This window comes from Jaculus jaculus, chromosome 18, assembly GCF_020740685.1.
Source record: "Jaculus jaculus isolate mJacJac1 chromosome 18, mJacJac1.mat.Y.cur, whole genome shotgun sequence".
Classification (NCBI taxonomy): Eukaryota; Metazoa; Chordata; class Mammalia; order Rodentia; family Dipodidae; genus Jaculus; species Jaculus jaculus.
The window spans coordinates 62,911,334-62,931,226 of NC_059119.1; the positions used below are offsets into that span (position 1 = coordinate 62,911,334).

At 48.6% G+C, this 19,893-nt stretch overlaps 1 protein-coding gene across 8 annotated transcripts in view; it reads right to left on the reverse strand.

The window, feature by feature from the left end:
* Asap2 (ArfGAP with SH3 domain, ankyrin repeat and PH domain 2) overlaps positions 1-19,893 on the reverse strand; it is a 171,917-nt gene that overhangs the window by 88,063 nt on the left and 63,961 nt on the right. For all 8 annotated transcript variants that reach the window (XM_045137225.1, XM_045137223.1, XM_045137219.1 and 5 more), the window contains one exon: positions 3,914-4,059. In XM_045137225.1, the coding sequence (XP_044993160.1) occupies positions 3,914-4,059 (146 nt within the window). The remainder of the gene's footprint in view (positions 1-3,913; positions 4,060-19,893) is intronic.

Here is a 19,893-nt window from a genome sequence, read left to right on the forward strand (position 1 = left end):
GAGAATGGGTATGCCAGGGCCCCCAGCCAGTGCAAACTGAACACAGTGCACATGTGTCAATTTGCGCATCTAGTTTTACGTGGGTACTAGGGAATCAAACCCAGGACATTAGGTTTTGCAGGCAAGTGCCTTAACTGCTGAGCCAACTCTCTAGCCCCTGGATTTTTAAACTTTATACTGTCTTAAGTTAATGGTGTCCTCCTTCTTTAAAAACCAGCAGCACAGCCCTCCCTGTACAGATGCAATGTGTCGGGAGCTCAGTGAGACAGTGAATTTAGCTTCTGTCATGACCCCCCCCCCCCCCCGCATTGTCCTCTCTCTGTGGTCTTTTTCCCACTCATTCTGAGGCAAGCGATCTGGCCACTGTGCCTGTGTGCAGGGGCTTGGGGATGGAACACTGATGTTTTCCTAGGAGACCAGCAGACAGCTTGACCCTGGGATCATGCAAAACAGGATCCTCCCCTTTCTCTGACTCTGACTTGGTGGTGAGTCCCCCACTACGCAGGTCTGCCCACGTAGTCCCCAGATGTGGGCTCCAAGAACTTCGTCAGAAGGCTAAGAGGTTTCAAATTCAACTAAGGGTTGAAGAAAAAAAAAAAACCCTAAGCACTGTGAGAGCCTTTCTATATAAATATATACATATTTAGAAAGAGAGAGAGGGGGAAGGGTAGCAAGAGGGTGAGGGAGAAAATGGGCGCACCAAGGGACTCCAACCACTTCAAACAAACTCCACATGCATGCGCCTCCTTGTGCATCTGGCTTACGTGGGTCCTGGAGAATTGAAGCGGGGTCCTTTGACTTTGTAGGCAAACGCCTTAACCACTAAGCCATCCTCTCCAGGCTGAGAGAGCCTTTCATTTTTAATGGGAATATTTTCAAGTGAAGAGGGCGAGAGATCAAGAGCCTTAACAGTCCTGCTCTTTCCTCCCTGTTATTAACTCATGCATCATGGCGCCTGCGTTCTGCCGCTCTAAGGTCAGGCTCACCATCATTACCACCTTGAGAAGGATGAGCCGTTTTCACACTTGTCTTGAGCTTGCTGAGAGAACTGAAAGAGACTCTGCTCTTTATTATGATCTGCACAGGGAGCATCCCTGAGTTTCTGATCTAGTCTTCTGGGACCTTCAGAAGCTGGGGAAGAAACACAGGAAGGAGATGCTGGGGGACTCTCCAAGGACCCCTGTACTTGGGGAGACAACCACCCACCTGGGCAGGGTTACAAACAGCCCTCTGTCTGCTTCTTCAGAATTCTGTCCCCACAGCAGGGACGGTCCAGAGCTGCCAAACACAAGAAAGGCCCAATTCACCCTGTATTACCAAGCACCCGCCACAGGCATCTGCACCAACCCTGTATTTCTACCCAGATCAGGAATCAGACGTTTCTTTCAGTCTTGCCTTATAAAGGCTCTGCATTTGGGGGCATAAGAATTACTATTCACATTAATTTCTGTGCTTTGATCATAGACTATCTTGCGATGTAAGATATACCTGAAATACATTTATGAAACATTATCAGTCTGAATGTCCACTATAGTTACTAGAAGCAGACTACTCTATACAGCTTAGAAACTAGTAGAAACGGGAGGCAGCAGCTGGGAAGATGGTCTAGCAGGGAAGGGTGCTTGCCATGCAAACATGAGGGGCCTGACTCACCGTAAGTTTCATTCCCTAACACCCATGGCATGCCTATAGCCCCAGTCTTGAGGGGAACAAAGACCAGAGAATTACTGGTGTTCACTAGTCAGCCAGTCTGACTAAAAACAGCAGTTCGGGGTTCAGTGGGAGACAGCGTCTCAATGCATGACAGAGGAAGGACACCTGACATTCTCCTCTGTCCTCTATGCTTACACATCTCTGCACACACACACACACACACACACACACACACACAGAGAGAGAGAGAGAGAGAGAGAGAGAGAGAGAGAGAGAGAGAGAGAGAAAGAAAGAAAGAAAGAAAGAAAGAAATAAATAAAGAAAGAAAGAAAGAAAGAATCTGAAGTTAACAGCCTTTAAGAAAATGAATATATCAGTTGGGCATGGTGGTGCGCACCTTTAATCCCAGCACTCGGGAGGCAGAGGTAGGATGATCACCGCAAGTTCAAGGCCACCCTGAGACTACATAGTGAATTCCAGATTAGCCTACCTTGAAAAACAAACAAACAAACAAACAAAAAAAGAAAAAAGAAAATGAATGTATCTACCCATTCCATCCTGCAGCAGAACACATTTAAAATACCAAGCTGAGCCAAGCGTGGTGGCACACATCTTTAATTCCAGCACTTGGGAGGCAAGAGGTAGAGGGATCAGCATGAGTTCGAGGCCAGCCTTGGACTACAGAGTGAGTTCCAGGTCAGCTTGGGCTACAGTGAGACCTTGCCTCAATAACAAGCTGAGAGGCTGGGAAGATGGCTCAGCGGTTAAAGGTGCTTGCGTTACAAAGTCTGCTGTCCTAAGTTCAATTCCCAAGCCACCCATGTGACCCAGACACAAAAAGTGGCAGTGAGAGACCCTGGTACGTACATGTGCACACACACACACGTGCATCAATAAATTAACTTTTAAAAATACCAAGCTGAATTTAAGTCATATTAAGGGGTTAAGTGGGAGGGGAATAACTGAAGGTAATGGATGGTGGGGTAGCGTGATTAAAAAGTACATTATAGACATGTGCAAATCTGTTAAGCAATAAATAAATGGGGGGGGGGGTCCCACCATGGTGAGCACATGGAAGTCAGAGGACAACCTACACCTTTTCTGAGACAGGCTCTCACTTGTTCCGTCAGCCCAGGATTTTCCTGGCTCCAGCCCCGTTGCCATACTTACTGAGATTACAGACGCATGTGCTACCTGGGTCCTGTTTTACATAGGTTCTGAGGATCAGAATTCTCAGTGGTCAGGTTTGCACAGCAAACACGCTTAACCATTGAGCTATCTCCCCAGCCCATCAAACAAACAAACAAAAAAATTTTGTGTTTTGAGGTAGGATTTTATTCCAGTCCAAGCTGACCTGGAATTCACTATGTAGTCTCAGGATGGCCTCGAACTCACAGCGATCCTCCTACCCCTGCCTCCCGAATGCTGGGATTAAAGACATGCGCCACCACACCCGCAAAAAAACAAACAAACAACTTTTTTATAAACAAGTTTGTGCAATCTCTTTCAAGATGGAAGAAGTCATTAAGGACAACCTCAGTCCTTATTCTTAGCCATGGTCACCCATACTTGGTTCAGAATAAACTATTTTATTCCCTTTGAAGCAAAAAGTAAAAAGTCATGTTAAGAGTAAAGTCTATTCACAAAATGGCCTGGATATCCATGGCCTCACAGTGCCTGATACTACCTGCATAAGGCCATCATAAGAGGAGGAAAAGATCATGACATCAAAAGTAAAAGAGAGACTGATTGAAAGGGGGAGGGGGTATGATGGAGAGTGGAGTTTCAAAGGGGTAAGTGGGGGGAGGGAGGGTATCACCATGGGGTATTTTTATAATCATGGAAGTTGTTAATAAAAAAAATTTTTTTAATTAAAAAAAAGAGTAAAGTCTATTAACTGCATAAACTTTATTCCTAATTTATCCAATGTACACAGAAAATGTAATTCCCTCAAGTTCCATGGGAGCCTGGGATGGCTTCCTATTTTATCAAAAACAAGCCACTGTGGCGGAGAGATGGCTTGGTGGTTAAGGTGCTTGCCTGCAAAGCCTAAGGATCCAGGTTCAATTCTCCAGATCCCACATAAGCCAGATGCACAAGATGGCACATGCATCTGGAGTTCATTTGCAGTAGCTGGAGGCCCTGGCACGCCCATTCTCTCTCTCTTTGTGTCTCAAATAAATAAATATAAAAAAAACAGAAGCCGTTGTAACACAAGCATTTCCCACACCATCGCTGCGCACACACAGCGGGCACTGACCAGGTTTTTGAAGAGCGCCGTCAACTCCTTGGTGAACACGGAGAACTTCAGGAACGCACTTCCTAAATCCGGGTCGTCTCTGCACACGCAGTTGCCACCGAACTTCTCCAGGGCCTGGGTATACTGCTCTTCGTTCTCCACGTGTGCTGCAAGGGCAAGGGAGGAGTTGTCAATGTACTCCCCTCCCAGACCACAAGGCTCTTCTCAGTCATGAATGAAGCCAAACATATTCCCAGAATAAACAACAGAGAGCAGCCTCAAAATAAACACAGAAAAGTCAAGTTGCTGGATCAGAAATATTGTTGCTATTCCAAAAACAATTTGTTGTGCCAGCAACTGTTCTCAAAAGAAGCTTGGCAAGCAGAACGGAAGGGCCCACAGATAAACGCACACTAGGGGACTCCCAGGGAGAGTCCACCCTCTCAGGCTTCCAGGACTCCATCTGGGCCCAGCGACCACAACAGCCACTGCTCTAAGACAGGGTTCAGACAAATCCACCAGCTCCTCCTTGCTGAAGCTCAAAATGCCCACCCAGGCAGAGCCACATGCCACTGTCACCTCCTGACAGAGGGCTGCGGAGCTTTCTGACGCCCAGGCCACACAGCAAGGGCCAGTTCGGTCCTTGATGCCTCCCCTTCCAGGGTCCTCCCCTGCCTGGTTCCCATTCATCTTACCCACATATCCTTTTTTTCTCCAGTATATTCCTACGGTCTCCCTATGGCCTGGGATTTTGTACACCCCCCCACCCATCCTTTCAGTTACACTAACACTGTCTGAAAAGGGTGTTCTCATGTTCTGGAAATGCTTCAAGGAGAGGGATCGATCAGGCTGTATTCACCCTTATGCACGAATATACAGACCACACACACATGGCTTGAACAGAAATAGTAAACTCTGTCATTCAAGTTATTGTCACCAGGCCTCACAAGATCACCTTAAAGAGTGAAAGCCTGGCTGGAGAGATGGCTTACTGGTTAAGCGTTTACCTGTGAAGCCTAAGTACCCCAGTTCAAGGCTCGATTCTCCAGGACCCACATAAGCCAGATGCACAAGTTGGCACATGTGTCTGGAGTTCATTTGCAGTGGCTGGAGACCCTCATGAGCCCATTCTCTCTTTCTGCCTCTTGCTTTCTCTGTTGCTCTCAAATAAATAAATAAAAATAAAAAAAATTTCAAGAGTGAAAGCCTTGCCAGACATGGGGACTCAGGCCTTTAATCCCAGCAGAGGTAGGAGGATCACCATGCGTTCGAGGCCACCCTGAGACTAAAGTAAATTCCAGGTCAGCGTGAGCTAGGGTAAGACTCTACCTCAGGAGAAAAAAGAAAAGAAAGAGTGAAAGCCTGGCCTAGAGTTTCCAGCTCCCTGCTCTCCACACTTCCTGGACATCAAAATTATACAGAACAGACTTATGAGATTGTTCAGCACCTGCTGTGAAAGCTCAGTGCATGCTGTTCAAGCATGAGGACCTGAGTTCTGATCCCCAGAACCCACTTAAAAGTTGATCATTGATGGCGCACACTTACAATCCCAACGACAGAAGGACAGAGACAGGAGGGTCCCTAGGGCGTCATAGCTGGCTAGTCCAGCCAAATTAGTGATGTCTAGGTTTATCAAGAGACCCTGTCACAAAAAAAATATGGTGGGGAGAGATTAGAAGACACTGGGAAGCATCTCTGGGTCTCTACATTCATGTGCATATACATGTGTACCCACACGCATACACACACGGATCACATATACAAGTCTTGTTTTTTTCTTCTTTTTATTGACAATTTTCATGCATGTACATAATGTAATTTTATCAACATGTCCTCCTGTTACCTTCTTTTGTTCCATTCCCATGGTTCCCCTCCCTGCCAATGAATCCCTTTTTATCTCTGGCTAGTGCCTCGTCTATTTTGATTTTTTTCCCCTCTCCTCCATTATCCACGAAGGAATGTTGATGGATCCAATATTCTGCAGGTCTTGTGTAGGTAATAACAGCCACTGTGTGGTCAGAGAGGCAACAGCCACTTCGTGTCCAAAAGATAGTGGTCCAAGACACTCTTCCTCACCCTCTGGTTCTTAGTCTCCCTGCCCTCTCTTCTGCAATGTGCCCTGGGCCTTGGAAGGCATGAGAGAGATATCTCAGGTAGTGATGAGCAATCAACAGTCACTCATTCTCAGCACTATGATGAGTTGGAGTCTTCTCAGTAATTACTACTAGAGTGCTGGACTGTGAATATATATGCCCCTTCCCCCAGTGGCCTGAGGAATTTTTGTCTTGTTTTGTTTCTCGAGGTAGGGTCTCCCTCTAGCCCAGGCTGACCTGGAATTCACTATGTAGTCTCAGGGTGGTCTCAAACTCATGGTGATCCTTCTACCTCTGCCTCCTGAGTGCTGGAATTAAAGGCGTGTGCCACCATGCCCGGCTGCTGGAGGTATTTGTGAGTCAGCCTGCTGGAGGCGCTGGGGTGGGTCTTTAGTCCAGCCCCAGGTATGTGAAGAGCCAGCCGGAGCTCTGCCTATTTGCTCTTGCGGCTGCTGGCTGTCGGCTCTCTCTCTGCTATGGATCTATGGAAGTGAGCCAGCTTCTTCCATCATGCTGGGTTTTCCCCTGGAATCTGTGGGCCTGAAATAAAAACCCTTTCTTCCCAGGAGCTGCTTCTGGTCGGACGTTTGTCCCAGCAACAAAAAGTAATGTCTGCTGGTATCTGGCTGAATGCATATACTATGCTCACCAAGCTTCCCAGTAAGCACTTCTCTTAATGTTCATGGCCTTATGTTAATGCTACTTCCACTTTTGGTTAGAGAAGCTTCTCTTTTCAGATGGCAGTGACCTTGGGATGACTCAGGAGGCATCATGGTGCTGAGAAGAAGTGACAGAGGAGTGCTCAGCACTGCAATATCTCTATCACACCTTCCAAGGCTCAGGGTCCATTGCAGAAGAGGTGGCTGAAAGAATGCAAGAGCCAAAGGAAGGGTAGGACTGCTTACAATGTGCTCCTCCAGACACAAAATGGCCTGGATATCCATGACCTCACAGTGCCTGACACTACCTACATAAGACCATCAAATTAGGAGGAAAAGATGATGACATCAAAATAAAAGACAGACTAATTGAGAGGGGGAGGGGATATGATGGACAATGGAGTTTCAAAGGGGGAGGGAGGGAATTACCATGGGTTATTGTTTACAATTATGGAAGTTGTCAATAAAAAAAGTAACTGCAATAACCACCTGGGATTAAAGGCATGCACCCTCACACCCAGCTCACAAGTCACTTTTAAGGGCAGCCCTGAGCCCTGAGCCAGTCCTGTGCAAGAATGTTCCATTCACTCATCCTGCCAGGGAAACATGCCCTGTACCACCAGTGATAGCTGAGTGTCGGAGGGCTCGAACGGAGATCTGGCAAACACTGGAGCAAACTAAAATTCAATATTTGAGTCTGTTTCCTATTAAAAAAAAAATTCCAGGTGGGGCATATAGCTCACAGGTAAAATGCTCATGAGGCATGTACAAGGTCCCGGGTTCCCAGCACCAGGGAAACAATTCCAGAAAGAGAACTAGGAATTCCAAATAAATTAAATGTATTTCTTAGGCTGTAATGACACACACACACACACACACACACACACACACACACACACACCATCCGCTGTTCCTCAAGAGTGTTGGCATCATCAGAGGACACTCAGAAGGTCTGGGCTCAGGCTCTGTGGCTGCCAGTGGCATCTGTCTGACCGTGATGGGTTACAGCTACTCTCCCTGGGCTACTGATCAGCTTTGTGAAGGCTCGCTGGCTCAAGCCTGCAGCAGGAATCAGGGCGTGTTAAGGATACTCAGTTCACACCCGACATCACAAACAAGCTGATTAATAGTGACAATAATGTCACTTACATGTAACACACACTTTTAAACTTCTAATCTCTTCTAATACTGCTAGGAAATTAGGGCTCAAAAATCAAATAACTTGTCCTAACAAATGAAGCTGGAAGGATGGTACAACTGGACTTCAAACTTAAATGTGTCCCACTCCAGAGCTCATTCCCCCTTCTCAGCCACAAGGGTGTTGGTTTCCCAGCTAAAAAGAGTCAACCTTGCCAAAACTCAAAGTTTAGGTTTTTGGGGGGGTTTTTCTTTTTTTTTTTTTTTAACTTAAATTTACTTATTAGAGACAGAGGGGAAGACAGAGGAGAGAGAATGGCTGCTCCAGGGCCTCTAGACACTGCAAACGAACTCTAGATGCATGTGCCATGATGTGCAGCTAGCTAAAGTGGGACCTGTTGAATCAAACCAGGGTCCTTAGGCTTCACAGGCAAATGCCTTAACTGCTAAGCCATCTATCTCTCCAGCCCCAAAGATTAGATTTTTAATTTTTAATTTATTTGAAGCAAGGTTCTCTCTAGCCCAGGCTAACCTTGACCACTGTAGTTCCAAGCTGGCCTCAAACTCATGGTGATCCTCCTACCTCTGCCTCCCGAGTGCTATTATTAAAGGTGTGCACCAGCATGTTTGGCCTAATTTTTAGATTTTTAGGTTTCACCTCACAAGGTCTGGGGTGCTTGCCTCTAAGTCTTCCAACCAGAAGTCAATCCTCCCTAGCACACATTTAAACCAGACACAAAGGGGCATGTGCCTGTAATTCCAATGTGCCGAAGGCAGTGGGAGTGGAGCCAGGAGACTCCCAGAACTCACAGGCCAGCTAATATCAAGAGGAACCTGGTCTCAAAGAATGTAAGATGACCAACACCCCGTTCTCACCGCCACACACATGTGCCCATATGTACACATACACACACAAATAAATAACAAAATAAAAATTCCATCTCACAGATTGATCAATCACACTTATTTCTCTCTACTTAGGACTCCAGCACATGTGGCAAAATGTGAAGGTTAGGCCCTTTCAAACCACATTCTATTTTTTAACTGTCTAAAAGTTGGTGGTCAAGACATAAACACACCCAGTGTGGTTTCAGCATGGAACTAATGACCACAGAGCAGACGTCCACCAAGAACCACTGGGGTGGGAGAGGCAAGAACGCCAGATCCTCACCCCCGCTTTCTCCCCGGCTGGCTTCTCCGGCTGCCCAGTGACGTTAAAGGAAGATTTGCTAGGCCCTTCCTGCCTGGGTCAAATGCATATGAAGCACCTTGCTCCAGCCTATGTGCCCTATATCTGTATGTCTTCCGGGGACACCCGGAGGGGTGCCCACCTTGTGAACAGCACACTCTCCATCAGCACAGTGACTGCTCCAGATCACCCCGAGCTGGGAACTTTCCTACTAAGAGAAACTGGAAGAACTCAACACACTTAAAACAGGAGCCAAAAATAAATAAACTTGGGAATAGGGTTTCTGGAAAGATCCCAAAAACTGGGTCTCTCGGTTTTTGTTTACAGAATTATGAAAGCTGTTCTGTTGAGGACCTTGAGCTCTCATTCGCTTTCCTCTGGTTCAAATATAACATATGTTCTGTTTTTAATAGTCTAGAGCCAAGAATCTCTCCTCTGGAAGACTCTTTGAAATAAGAATTGTAGTGACAGAGACCTCACTAGGCAAAGAATTTGTTTCTTCCCAATTCTATGCCAATACCTTCCTATTCTCTATACTTCACTGCACAGAACACACCAGAACCAGGAGACCCCCACATTCACATAGAAATCTATCATGAGGGCTGGAGGGATGGCTTAGCAGTTAAGGCGCTTGTCTGCCAAAGCCAAAGGACCCAGGTCTGGTTCCCCGGGGCCCACGTTAGCCAGATGCACAAGGTGGCACATGCATCTGGAGTTCATTTGCAGTGGCTGGAGGCCCTGGCACACCCATTCTCCTGCTCTCTCTCCCTCTTTCTCGCTGTCAAATAAATAAATATAATTTTTTAAAAAAAAAGAATCCCTATTCTATTTAAAAAGAAACCTACCATGAAGCCAGTAAGCGCCTTCACATGACAAGATCAGAGGGGGACTGGATTTTGACTGCGTTTTTCACTTTGCCTGATTTTGTTCTTTTAAGCACGGTTATCAAGGAGAAGACCCAGTTTGTATGGTTCAAGCAGGAACTACTGGATCCAGAGGCTGTAGAGATGGCTCGGTGGATAAAGTCCCTGCTGTGCATGCATGAGGGCCTGAGGTCGGCTCCCCAGGCGACAGGTCAGAAGGTAAAAGCAGTGGCAGGCTTCTGTCTCCTAGGGCGTTGGCAGCGAGCCGGAGCCCGAGGCCAGGAACCTCTTGGGGGCTCACGGAGCTGACCTGGCCAAAGGAGGGGCGGACAGTGAGAGACTCTGTCCCAAATGAGGTGGGAGGCAAGGAGTGACAACCAAGAATTGTCCCTTGGCCTCCACGCACGTGCCACAGCGCACATACACCTGCGTGCACACACATATATGCACATCAAAAAAAGGAGCTGGGCATGGTGGCGCACGCCTTTAGTCCAGCACTCGGGAGGCAGAGGTAGGAGGATCACCGTGAGTTTGAGGCCACCCTGAGACTACATTGAATCACTACAGTGAATTCCAACTAGAGTGAGACCCTACCTCGAAAATAATGATGATGATGATGATGATGATGGATCCCAAAAGACAAAAAAAGTAGCTCCTTTAATTTTCTGAGGGCACATATACATCCAAACTGACAGGTCAAAGTGCCCAAAACAGTATGAGGAAGCAAGCCACCACCACAGTGTTACAGGAAAGGCCCAGGGTGGGAGGGGTCACTATAGTCAATTCAACTTCAACACTGCCTGCCAAAGAACGGGGAGCCCACGGCCAGTACTTAGCTACCTCTCTGTCCAACTTCACCTCAAGCGCTTCAACTGATGATTCCCAGCCAAGCAACAGGGGCGCAGCAGTATGGAAATGGGACCAGGGACGAGCACGCTCACAGGAGCAGGAGTGAATGCCTAAGAAAGGGCCGTCAGTCAATGTGTGTGCTGAGCACAGGCACTGTGCCAGGCAACATGCTGGTACTGAGGTTCAGGCACTAGGTCAGGGACATGTGGGCTAAGGTTCCAGTGATGGGCAGGAATTGCCTGGTGAAAAGGGAAGACAGAGAGTCCAGGAACCGCAAGAAGGCCCGTGCATCCAGAGGCTGTTAACACGGTCTCTTACAAGCCCAGCTCTGAACTCTGCAACATCCCCCGGGGATTACTCATCTCCTGTCCCACCTCTTGGGGGTGCTAGTCATGTCTAGTTCAGGATCCTGCCCTTCATTCCAAGGATGCTGAGAGATGACCTGCCTGAGCCCTTTCTTTACAGGCAGGAAGCCAACGTTCAGGGGCACGGCAACTGCATCAAGGTCATGCAGCGCTGGCAGCCCAGTGGCTCAGACCTCAGGCTTCCTGACTACCCGACACACTCTTCCTCCACACTAGGTACTGTTGCTGCATTTGCTCATCCAATCATCACTATCCTTGGCTCTAGACCAAGGTTACACCCTTCCGGTCAAGCATACCACAGCAGCTCAAACACCAAGCGTCATCACCAGCAAGAGGTGGGGCACTCATGCACCAGTCAGCCAGCTGCCCAACCCCAGCCTCGGTGATGCCCCACTCCAACCCAGGCTCCAGGCCAGACCGCAGCCACCTGGGTTATGGCTGAGGAGAAAGCGTCTGCTGAGGTGGCACATTCCAGCCACCCAGACAGCTGGTGAAGGGAACATTCTATAGACGTATGTTCTCCATGTAGTAGCTCCGTAAGACGCTCCCCAGATGACATGGTGATTAGCATTCAAATGTACACTACTCTTGCACAAGGGATAATGTGCACAACTTAAGGTAAATGAAGTCATCCCCGCATTCCCTGGGCCCTGCACATCGCCTCAGCACACAACTTCACGGGAAGGCAACGTTTTGAAAGCTGGACCACCCCACTCCCTAACAAGGTCGCTTCCCTGTGGCAATCCCGTGCAAGAAAGCTGGTTTTAGACTTCGTTTCTAGAGTGAAGCCTTGTGAAGGACTGAAAGTCATCTTCTGGTTCACAGCTTGGTGATCTGTGTTGAAAGTCTTTAAAATCATCTGTGCCAACCTCACTCCCAGGAATCCCAAGGAGAGAGGCAAGGTTACTGGAGATGTGTGTGGGACAGTCTACAGAGTGAAGGTGGGAAACGTGAAAAGAACCGCAGAGGTAGAGATGACTGGGAAACAGCATGTACACAGAACGAAATATAGGACGGTTGCTAACATCACCTCACTGGAATGGAGGACAAAATGCTCAGTTTGAAAAGGACAGACCACAAAATTAGACGTTTAGTCTCAATGTTACAAAACATAAGACACAAAGGGGACACTGAAAAGAAAATTCACCCAAACGCTCATCGCGCTAGTAAAGCTAGCACACACTCAATAGATTGCCACCATTCCCCACCAGGTGGCTAGTATTTGCTTCTGGAGGTGGGTGCTTCACAGGCGAGGAAAACATACCAGGGGTATGTAAACAGCCCGCCCAGGGCCACCCTGCTCCTGAGCTGGGAAGAACTCAGAGGCAACCCTCTGCAAAGACTTTCCTGTGCACACAGTGAGAACTGGCCTCAGTCAAGACTGTCCTGACGCTTTTCTGGAGTTTTCTGAATTGTCTAAGTTCATATTATCTCTATAGGAAGAAAGCAACATAAAGAAACCACTGTCGGGCTGGAGAGATGGCTCAGACGTTCAAGGAGCTTGCTTGCAAAACATGACAGCCCAGGTTCAATTTCCCAGTACCCACATAAAGCCAGAGGCACAAAGTGGGACACACATCCTAAGTTCGCACAGGGGCAGAAGGCACTGATGTGCCCATATTCACTGTCTCTCTGCCCCTTTCTAACTGTCTGTCCATCTCTCTCAAATTAATTAAAAAAAAATAGAAGAAAAAACTACTTCCAGCTACAATGACTAGATTGAGTTCCTTGTGCCTATTACAAGCGCTGCAGTCTGTCTCTACTGGAGCTTTTCCTGGGAGAACGGACAGGAGCGAGGCAGCATCTGTTGTAGGGATAAAGCACAGGCCAAAAGCAGCCGACGAGAGGAGAGGTTTTATTTGGGCTTATAATCTTGAAGGGAGGCTTCACGGTGGCAGGGGAATCATGACATAAGCAGAGGGTGACGTCACTTTTGCCACAGCAGATGAAAACAGCAGCAGGAGAGCCAGTCCAACTCTGGCAAAGGGAGCTGGCTAGAACACTTCCAGAAACACACCTCCTCCAGCAAGGCTCACCTCCCACATGGCCACCATCTGGGGGACAAGCATTCGGAGCACACGCGTCTACCAGGGGCGTCTGATTCAAACCACCGCACCACTACATTCATTAACTCCTGCCTGATGTGGATTCCTGCAAAAGACCAGCACATGACTGGGCCAGTCCACGTTCCGTTATAGACGGCGAAGAGGCCTCATGAGCTAAGGACGGCCGAGGACACCAGGGAGGGGGTTACTTCCTTCCATGGCGAGTGATGAGGAGGAGCATGCAAGACGGCAGGGGTGGGGAGGGATAAAGGACAGTAATGTCGGGTGCACACGGTCTAAACGTAATATAACGTATGAAAATGTCAAAGCAACAACTTTGTTTTTTTATTTTAAAAATTAAAGCCAGGCATGGTGGTGCACGCCTTTAACCCCAGCACTTGGGAGGCAGAGGTAGGAGGATCACTGAGTGTTTGAGGCCACCCTGAGACTCCATGGTGAACTGCAGTCAGCCTGGGCTAGAGCAAGACCCTACCTTGGAAGACCAATCTCCATTAAAATCACCAGAGTCATTGAAAGAGGGAAGGAATATAACGGAGAGTGGACTTGTGAAGGGGAAAGTGGGGGAGAGGAGAAAATTATCATGGTTTATTGTCTACGATTATGGAAGTTGTCAATTAAAAAAAGTTTTTTGTGTGTTTTGTTTTTTTTTAAAGTCACCAGTACCAGCAGATGCTACCTCAGGACGTATGAGCCTGACTGAGGCCAACACAGACCTATTCTAGCGAGGTTACTAAGGTCGAGGTGTGGTCTGACTCCTGTCTTGGATCACTGAACATACTTTGATCCTGTCATATTAATGATCATGTCCTTTCTAGAAACGGCTGGAAGTCCATGTAAATAAGTTAACACAACCCCCAATTAGCCTTTTCAACTCCCACTGCCACTCATAGTCCATATAGAATCCAAGTGAGGACTGGCGAGATGGCTTAGTGGTTAAGGCGCTTGCCTGCAAAGCCAAAGGACCCAGGTTTGATTCCCCAGAACCCACGTAAGCCAAATGCACAAGGTGGCGCATGTGTCTGGAGTTCGTTTGCAGTGGCTGGAGGCCCTGGCATGCCCTCTCTCTCTCTCTCTCTCTCTCTCTCTCTCTCTCTCTCTCTCTCTTGCTCTGTCTCTCTCTCTCTCGCTCTGCCTCTTCCCCTCTCTCAAATAAATTTAAATATATAGAGAGAATGCAAGGGACGGGTATAGAGCCAGCAGGTCTCCTCTGGGACTTCTGCTGTGTTGATGCTTCTGGCCCCGTTAGAGAACAGACTTCATGTATACAAAGCATCAACGTTTATGTGTATCTTGATTCTGCCTTCCCCATTACCCTAAAGGGCAAAGTCCAGTTATGTGGGAAGCCTGCTATGCATAAGCTCTAACAAATACAGATGCCTAATACAAGCTATGCCTCAGAAGCAAGCCTCCAGTCAGAGAAAGACCCAAGTCAGTCCACTCAATGCAGGACACGCTTAGTGTGGACAAAGCCTGCATAGACACAGATGGTGAAGGGTTCCATCCGGGAAACAGGGCTGCTGGAAGGTTTTAAGGAGCACAAAATCTGCACCAACAAAGGTGGATTGGGGCCAGGCATGGTAAATCATGCCTAAAATCCCCGCTCTTGGGAGGCTGAGGCAGGAAGATTGCCACAAGTTTGAGGTCAGCCCTGAGCACATAGAGATTACTAGGCCATCTCAAAGAGGACAGAATGAGATCCTGTCTCAAAGAAAAAAAAAAAAAAAGAATAAACAAAGGTGCTGGCAGTTTCCTCTCAGAGCCTAGTCCAGGACAGGACTGAAGCTGAGCCCCAGGTAGCGTGACTCACCCCGAGCCTCTCCTTAGCCAGGGCTGGCTGCATCCCGGGGCTGTTCTGGGCCCAAGCAAAGGAGCAAGCAGCCAGCTCTCCCACCCATAATTCCCTAGTGTCTTGTGGTCAAAACCGGGAGGGGAAGTAGTTTTTCCTGAATGTGACTGCAAGAGATTGCTTCCAGTTGTCTACAAGCCTTTAACAGGGGCAGAGCAAGTGTTGGCAAAGCAACGGGATTAGGCCTGGCAGAGGACTGAGTTGCCGCGAGCTTTTTTGTTTTTCCTCCTCTGTTTGTACTTCATCCTACCTGGGAAAACAAGTCCCATTTCTTGGGGTGGTGACTTAGCAAGACACTGCTGATCCCCTAAGGAGTGAGAGGTGAGCACAGCTCCTGGGTCGCACGAGGTCGTCTCTCAGGGACGGTTGCTGACCCCTGCAAAGTCACAGGTGTCCCAAGTCCTTTCAGAACAGCTACCATGCCTGCTGTGGAGGTTACACAGATATGTGATCTTTCACCTTCATGACAAGTCTGCCAGATCCAACACATGAGAAAACAGTTAGGGTCTCCGCAGTGGGGTCCGGGTCAGTGTTCTACATCAAGGCAGGCCCACTCACATGAGTCGGTCAGTCTCACAGCTCCCTTTCCCTCCCGCATCCAAACTGAAATACACCTTTAATCCCAGCACTCGGGAGGCAGAGGTAGGAGAATCGCCGTGAGTTCAAGGCCACCCTCAGAATACAGAGTGAATTCCAGGTCAGCCTGGGCCAGAGTGTGACCCTACCTCGAAAAACCAAAACCAAAACAAAACAAAACAAAAAACCTGAAATACCCCTTCTGGTCCCCTCCCCCTGTGTTCCCAGACAACCTGGCTCCTGGAGCTGGCACCTCTACGGCACCTCCCACTAGCCAGCTCCCCAGGCCTCAAGGGTCATAAAAGTCCCTTGTGTCACCAGCCACCACCTTTGCTTCTTTCCTTGGGACCCGATGTCACCACAGGTGCGTGCATCCCCTTGGTCTTTCGGCTGGCAAATGTCTGCCTGCTCCTACTTCCCCACTCACTTGTGGCACTCTCTCCCCCATTTCTCCATCCATCATGTGTTCTCGCTCCTTGCCCCTCCCCCCACTCCTTTCTCTGCAGCACATCTGCCCACAGCCCTGGGTCCTCACACCACGCATCTCTCTCTCTCTCACCTCCCTGTCACCTGCCCCCAAAAGCTACAGCACTGCTCCAAATTTGGAGCAGATGAATGAAGTGCATAACACCCACAATGTTGGCCTTCTGAGACTTACCCCCCCAAAAAAAGGAAACAACTGACAGTGCCTACCCGCGAAATAGGCTGGCTTGAACCATCAGCGGTTCCTCCCCTTTTGGCTCTCAGAAGCACCAGTAAACATCACTAGAATGTCCTGGCTGGTTTCTCTAGGTATCTTTTCACACACAATTTCGGGGATGCATAGACCGTTACACTTGGAACTGAGGAAACTGGAATCCTGACTGTCAGGTTTGAAATAGAGGACTCCCAGGCAGAGGGTTTCTTTGGGCCTGAGATTTTTATTTTCATGCCGGCCGGCGAGGAAGTGGCAGAGCTTGGAGCGAGGAGGGAAGGAGCTACGGACCTGATTGGTAGGAGAAAGGACTATTTCTAAGCCATTCTCCAGGAGAGGTAGGAAGGGAAGGATCTTAGGTTGTGCTTTATGGGGGTCTGGGTTACATCTGGGGTGGGGCGGGGGTGGGAAGCAAGGCTTTTATCTCTAGAGTCAGCCAGGTGGTGGCTGGAAGGAGGAGGAGGAATTACCTTAGCATTTTAATCCCAGACCTACGAAGAGGGAGGGGTCAAACAACTCTGAAATCTCAGTTTCCCTAAAAGGACATTGTTCTAGAACCTCAGGCCATGTTGGAGAAGGGAGGAGGCAGAAGCCTCGATTTCCTATCACATCAGCAAGATCATCCCTAGCATGGGAGGTTTACGCCCTAAGTGGCACCTTTGAGGGTTCCTCCTGTGATTAGTGTGCTCACCACCGCTGACAGATCTTCACCAGTCACCTGTCTGCTCTGAACCAGCGGAGGCCGGGTTCCTTCTGTGACTAATGTGCTCATCACTGTGGACAGGACCCCACCACTCAACCGTCTTTGTTCTTTTTTTAAAAATTTTATTTATTTTCAGAGAGAGAGAGGGAGGGAAAGAATGGGCATGCCATAGCCTTCAGCCACTGCGAACAAATTCCAGACGCATGCGCCCCCTTGTGTGCACGTGTGACATTGTGCGCTCCCGTCACTGTGCGTCTGGCTTATGCGGGACCTGAAGATTTGAACGTGAGTCCTTAGGGTTTGCTAGCAAGCACCCCAATCGCTAGGCAATCTCTCCGGCTCCTTCCCCCCCATCCCCGTCTTTGTTCTTAACCAACAGAAGCAGAGCTAGCCATCAAAACCTCAGAACTGGAAACGCAGCTCCCAGCCTTCAATAAACAGCTCCCCTGGGAGGCTGATCACCAATTACCTTCTCCCTCATACCAGAGTCGAAACTCGCCCATGTGACACCGGCTTTATATATATGTGCAAGCAGAGAGAGAAGAGAGCCAGGCAAAAAGAGAATGGGCACACCAGGGCCTGCAGCCACTGCAAACGAACTCCAGACACATGCGCACCCCCCTTGTGCATGTGGCTTACGTGGGATCTGGGGAATCAAACCTGGGTCCTCTGGCTTTGCAGGCAAACACCTTAGCCACTGAGCCATCTCTCCAGCCTGACACCAGCTTTTAGAGAGAAACAAGGCATGTGTTTTCCTGCCTCACCCTAGAGAAAGAAAGCCTTTCAAAACTGAAAGTCCCGAGGCTTTTCAGACATCCTCCACAGTGAGCTTCCTCTGGCTCTATGACTCTGGGGTTCTTATAATGCTGCTCTTCTGATTCAGTGATGGGACACCGATCTCCATAGGCTGGAGAAATGGCCCCGTGGTTAAAAGCCCACAAAGCTTGACGGTCTGGGATTGACTCTCCAGTGCCCAAATGGACAAAGTGGTGCATGCATCTGGAGTTCATTTGCAGTGGCAGGAGGCCATCATGTGTGCCCATTTGCTCTCTCTCTCTCTTTTCTGCTTGCAAATAAATAAAATATTTTTTAAAAATAGAAGACAACATCAGGTGAACAGCCAGCCTGCTGGACGTGTGGAACCTAGAAAAGACTCACAGCCCTGTTGGTTTCGAGCTTTGTGACTAGGGACAGAGAGTGGTAGGGGAAGGTGGGCCGGGGGCAAGACACCATTTTGCTCAGAGGAAGAAGACAACTCCTGGCACATAGGGAACACGGTACGCCTTCAGACAGGCACGCAGGCCTGGGGGACCTCCCACGGCCACCCTGCACGCACGTGATGCACAGAGCGGGAGGCTCTCCTGGTTACTGAAGCAATTGCTAACCTGAGGCAAGCACAGTTTCGGAGGCAGGTGAACTTGGGAAAAGGTGACCATTCCCTCACGATCCATGCTCAGGTTTTACATACAACCTTTGGTGGGGGGGAGGGGGTACTAGAGAAAATCCACGTACGCTTGGTCCATTTCCCAGAAAGTTCTAAAGTCCTTCTAGGACCTCCTCATTTTTCTGGTCCTCTGGAGGGAACTCACTTCCATGAAAAGAAAGTGTTGCTGGAGAGTGTCCGCAGGGCAGCCGCACTCTGGCCTGTGTTTTCAGAGACGCCTCGAGGGGGCAGGTGAAAGGACGGGGTTTGTAACACAGGGTCAGCAGTGCAGGTTAGAAAGGCAGCCAGGCAGCGTCAAACGCACCAAGGCTCGCCTCCGGGTATCTGCGCCATTCCGGCGCTGGTGGCTTGGGGCTGGCCTTGGGAATCACAAGTTCCTCCTGCAGACTAGCGACAGCCAGCCACACAGCCTTGACTACAGATTACTTACTCTCACTTCTGATAAAAACAGTCTTTTCAAGACGGCATTTTCAACAAACGGTGCTGGAGAAACTGGATAAACACGTGGAAGAATGAATCTGAACCCCCTTCTCTCATCCCGCACAAAATCAACTCCAAATGCATCCAGGACCTCACTATAATACCCGAAACTCCAAAACAACTAGAAGAAAACAGGGAGAACACTCCGATACCGGCATAGGGAAATAGTTCCTGGAGTCAGATGAACTACTGTTTCTCCACAAGGTCCTGGCAGACTTTCTGCCCAAGACCCAGGGGCTCAGGGAAACAGAGACTCCCTCAAGCACTGGGACCTCATGACATTAAAAAGCTATTGTACAGATAAGAAAACCAGCCACAAGTCAACAAGGCACATACAGAAGGAGAAGCCTTTCACCAGCTAAACATCCAACAGCAGAAGTTTAATTTCTCAACTATATGAAGAACTCAAAAAGCTAAGCAATAAAAAATAAATGCACTCAAAACATGTGGCAGGGAGCCAGGCATGGTGGTGCACTCCTTTAATCCCAGCACTTGGAGGAAGAGGTAGGAGGATCACTGTGAGTTCAAGGCCACCCTAAGACTACATAGTGAATTCCAGGCCAGCCTGAGCTAGAGCGAGACCCTACCTCAGAAAATAAAAAAAGGGGGGCAGGGGGTTGGAGAGATGGTTTAGCGGTTAAGGAGCTTGCCTGCAAAGCCAAAGGTCCCAGGTTCGATTCCCTAGGACCCACGTTAGCCAGATACACAAGGTGGCACACGCATCTGGAGTTCCTTTGTAGTGGCTGGAGGCCCTGGCGTACTCATTCTCTCTCTTTCTTTCTCTCTCTCTCTCTCTCTCTCTCTTTTTCTTATCTGCCTCTTTCTCTCTCTGTCTGTCACTCTCAAATAAATAAATAAAACTAAACAAAAAAGTTTAAAAAATAAAATATGTAACTCTTAATAAGGTGGGGGGGGGTTGTCTAGGGAAAAGTACAGTGGAAGGGAGGGGAGAAAGCTTGGCCCGAAAACCACAGGCTCAAGGTGGGAAGATGGCTCAATGGTTAAGGCACTTGTCTGCAAAGCCTAATAACCTGGGT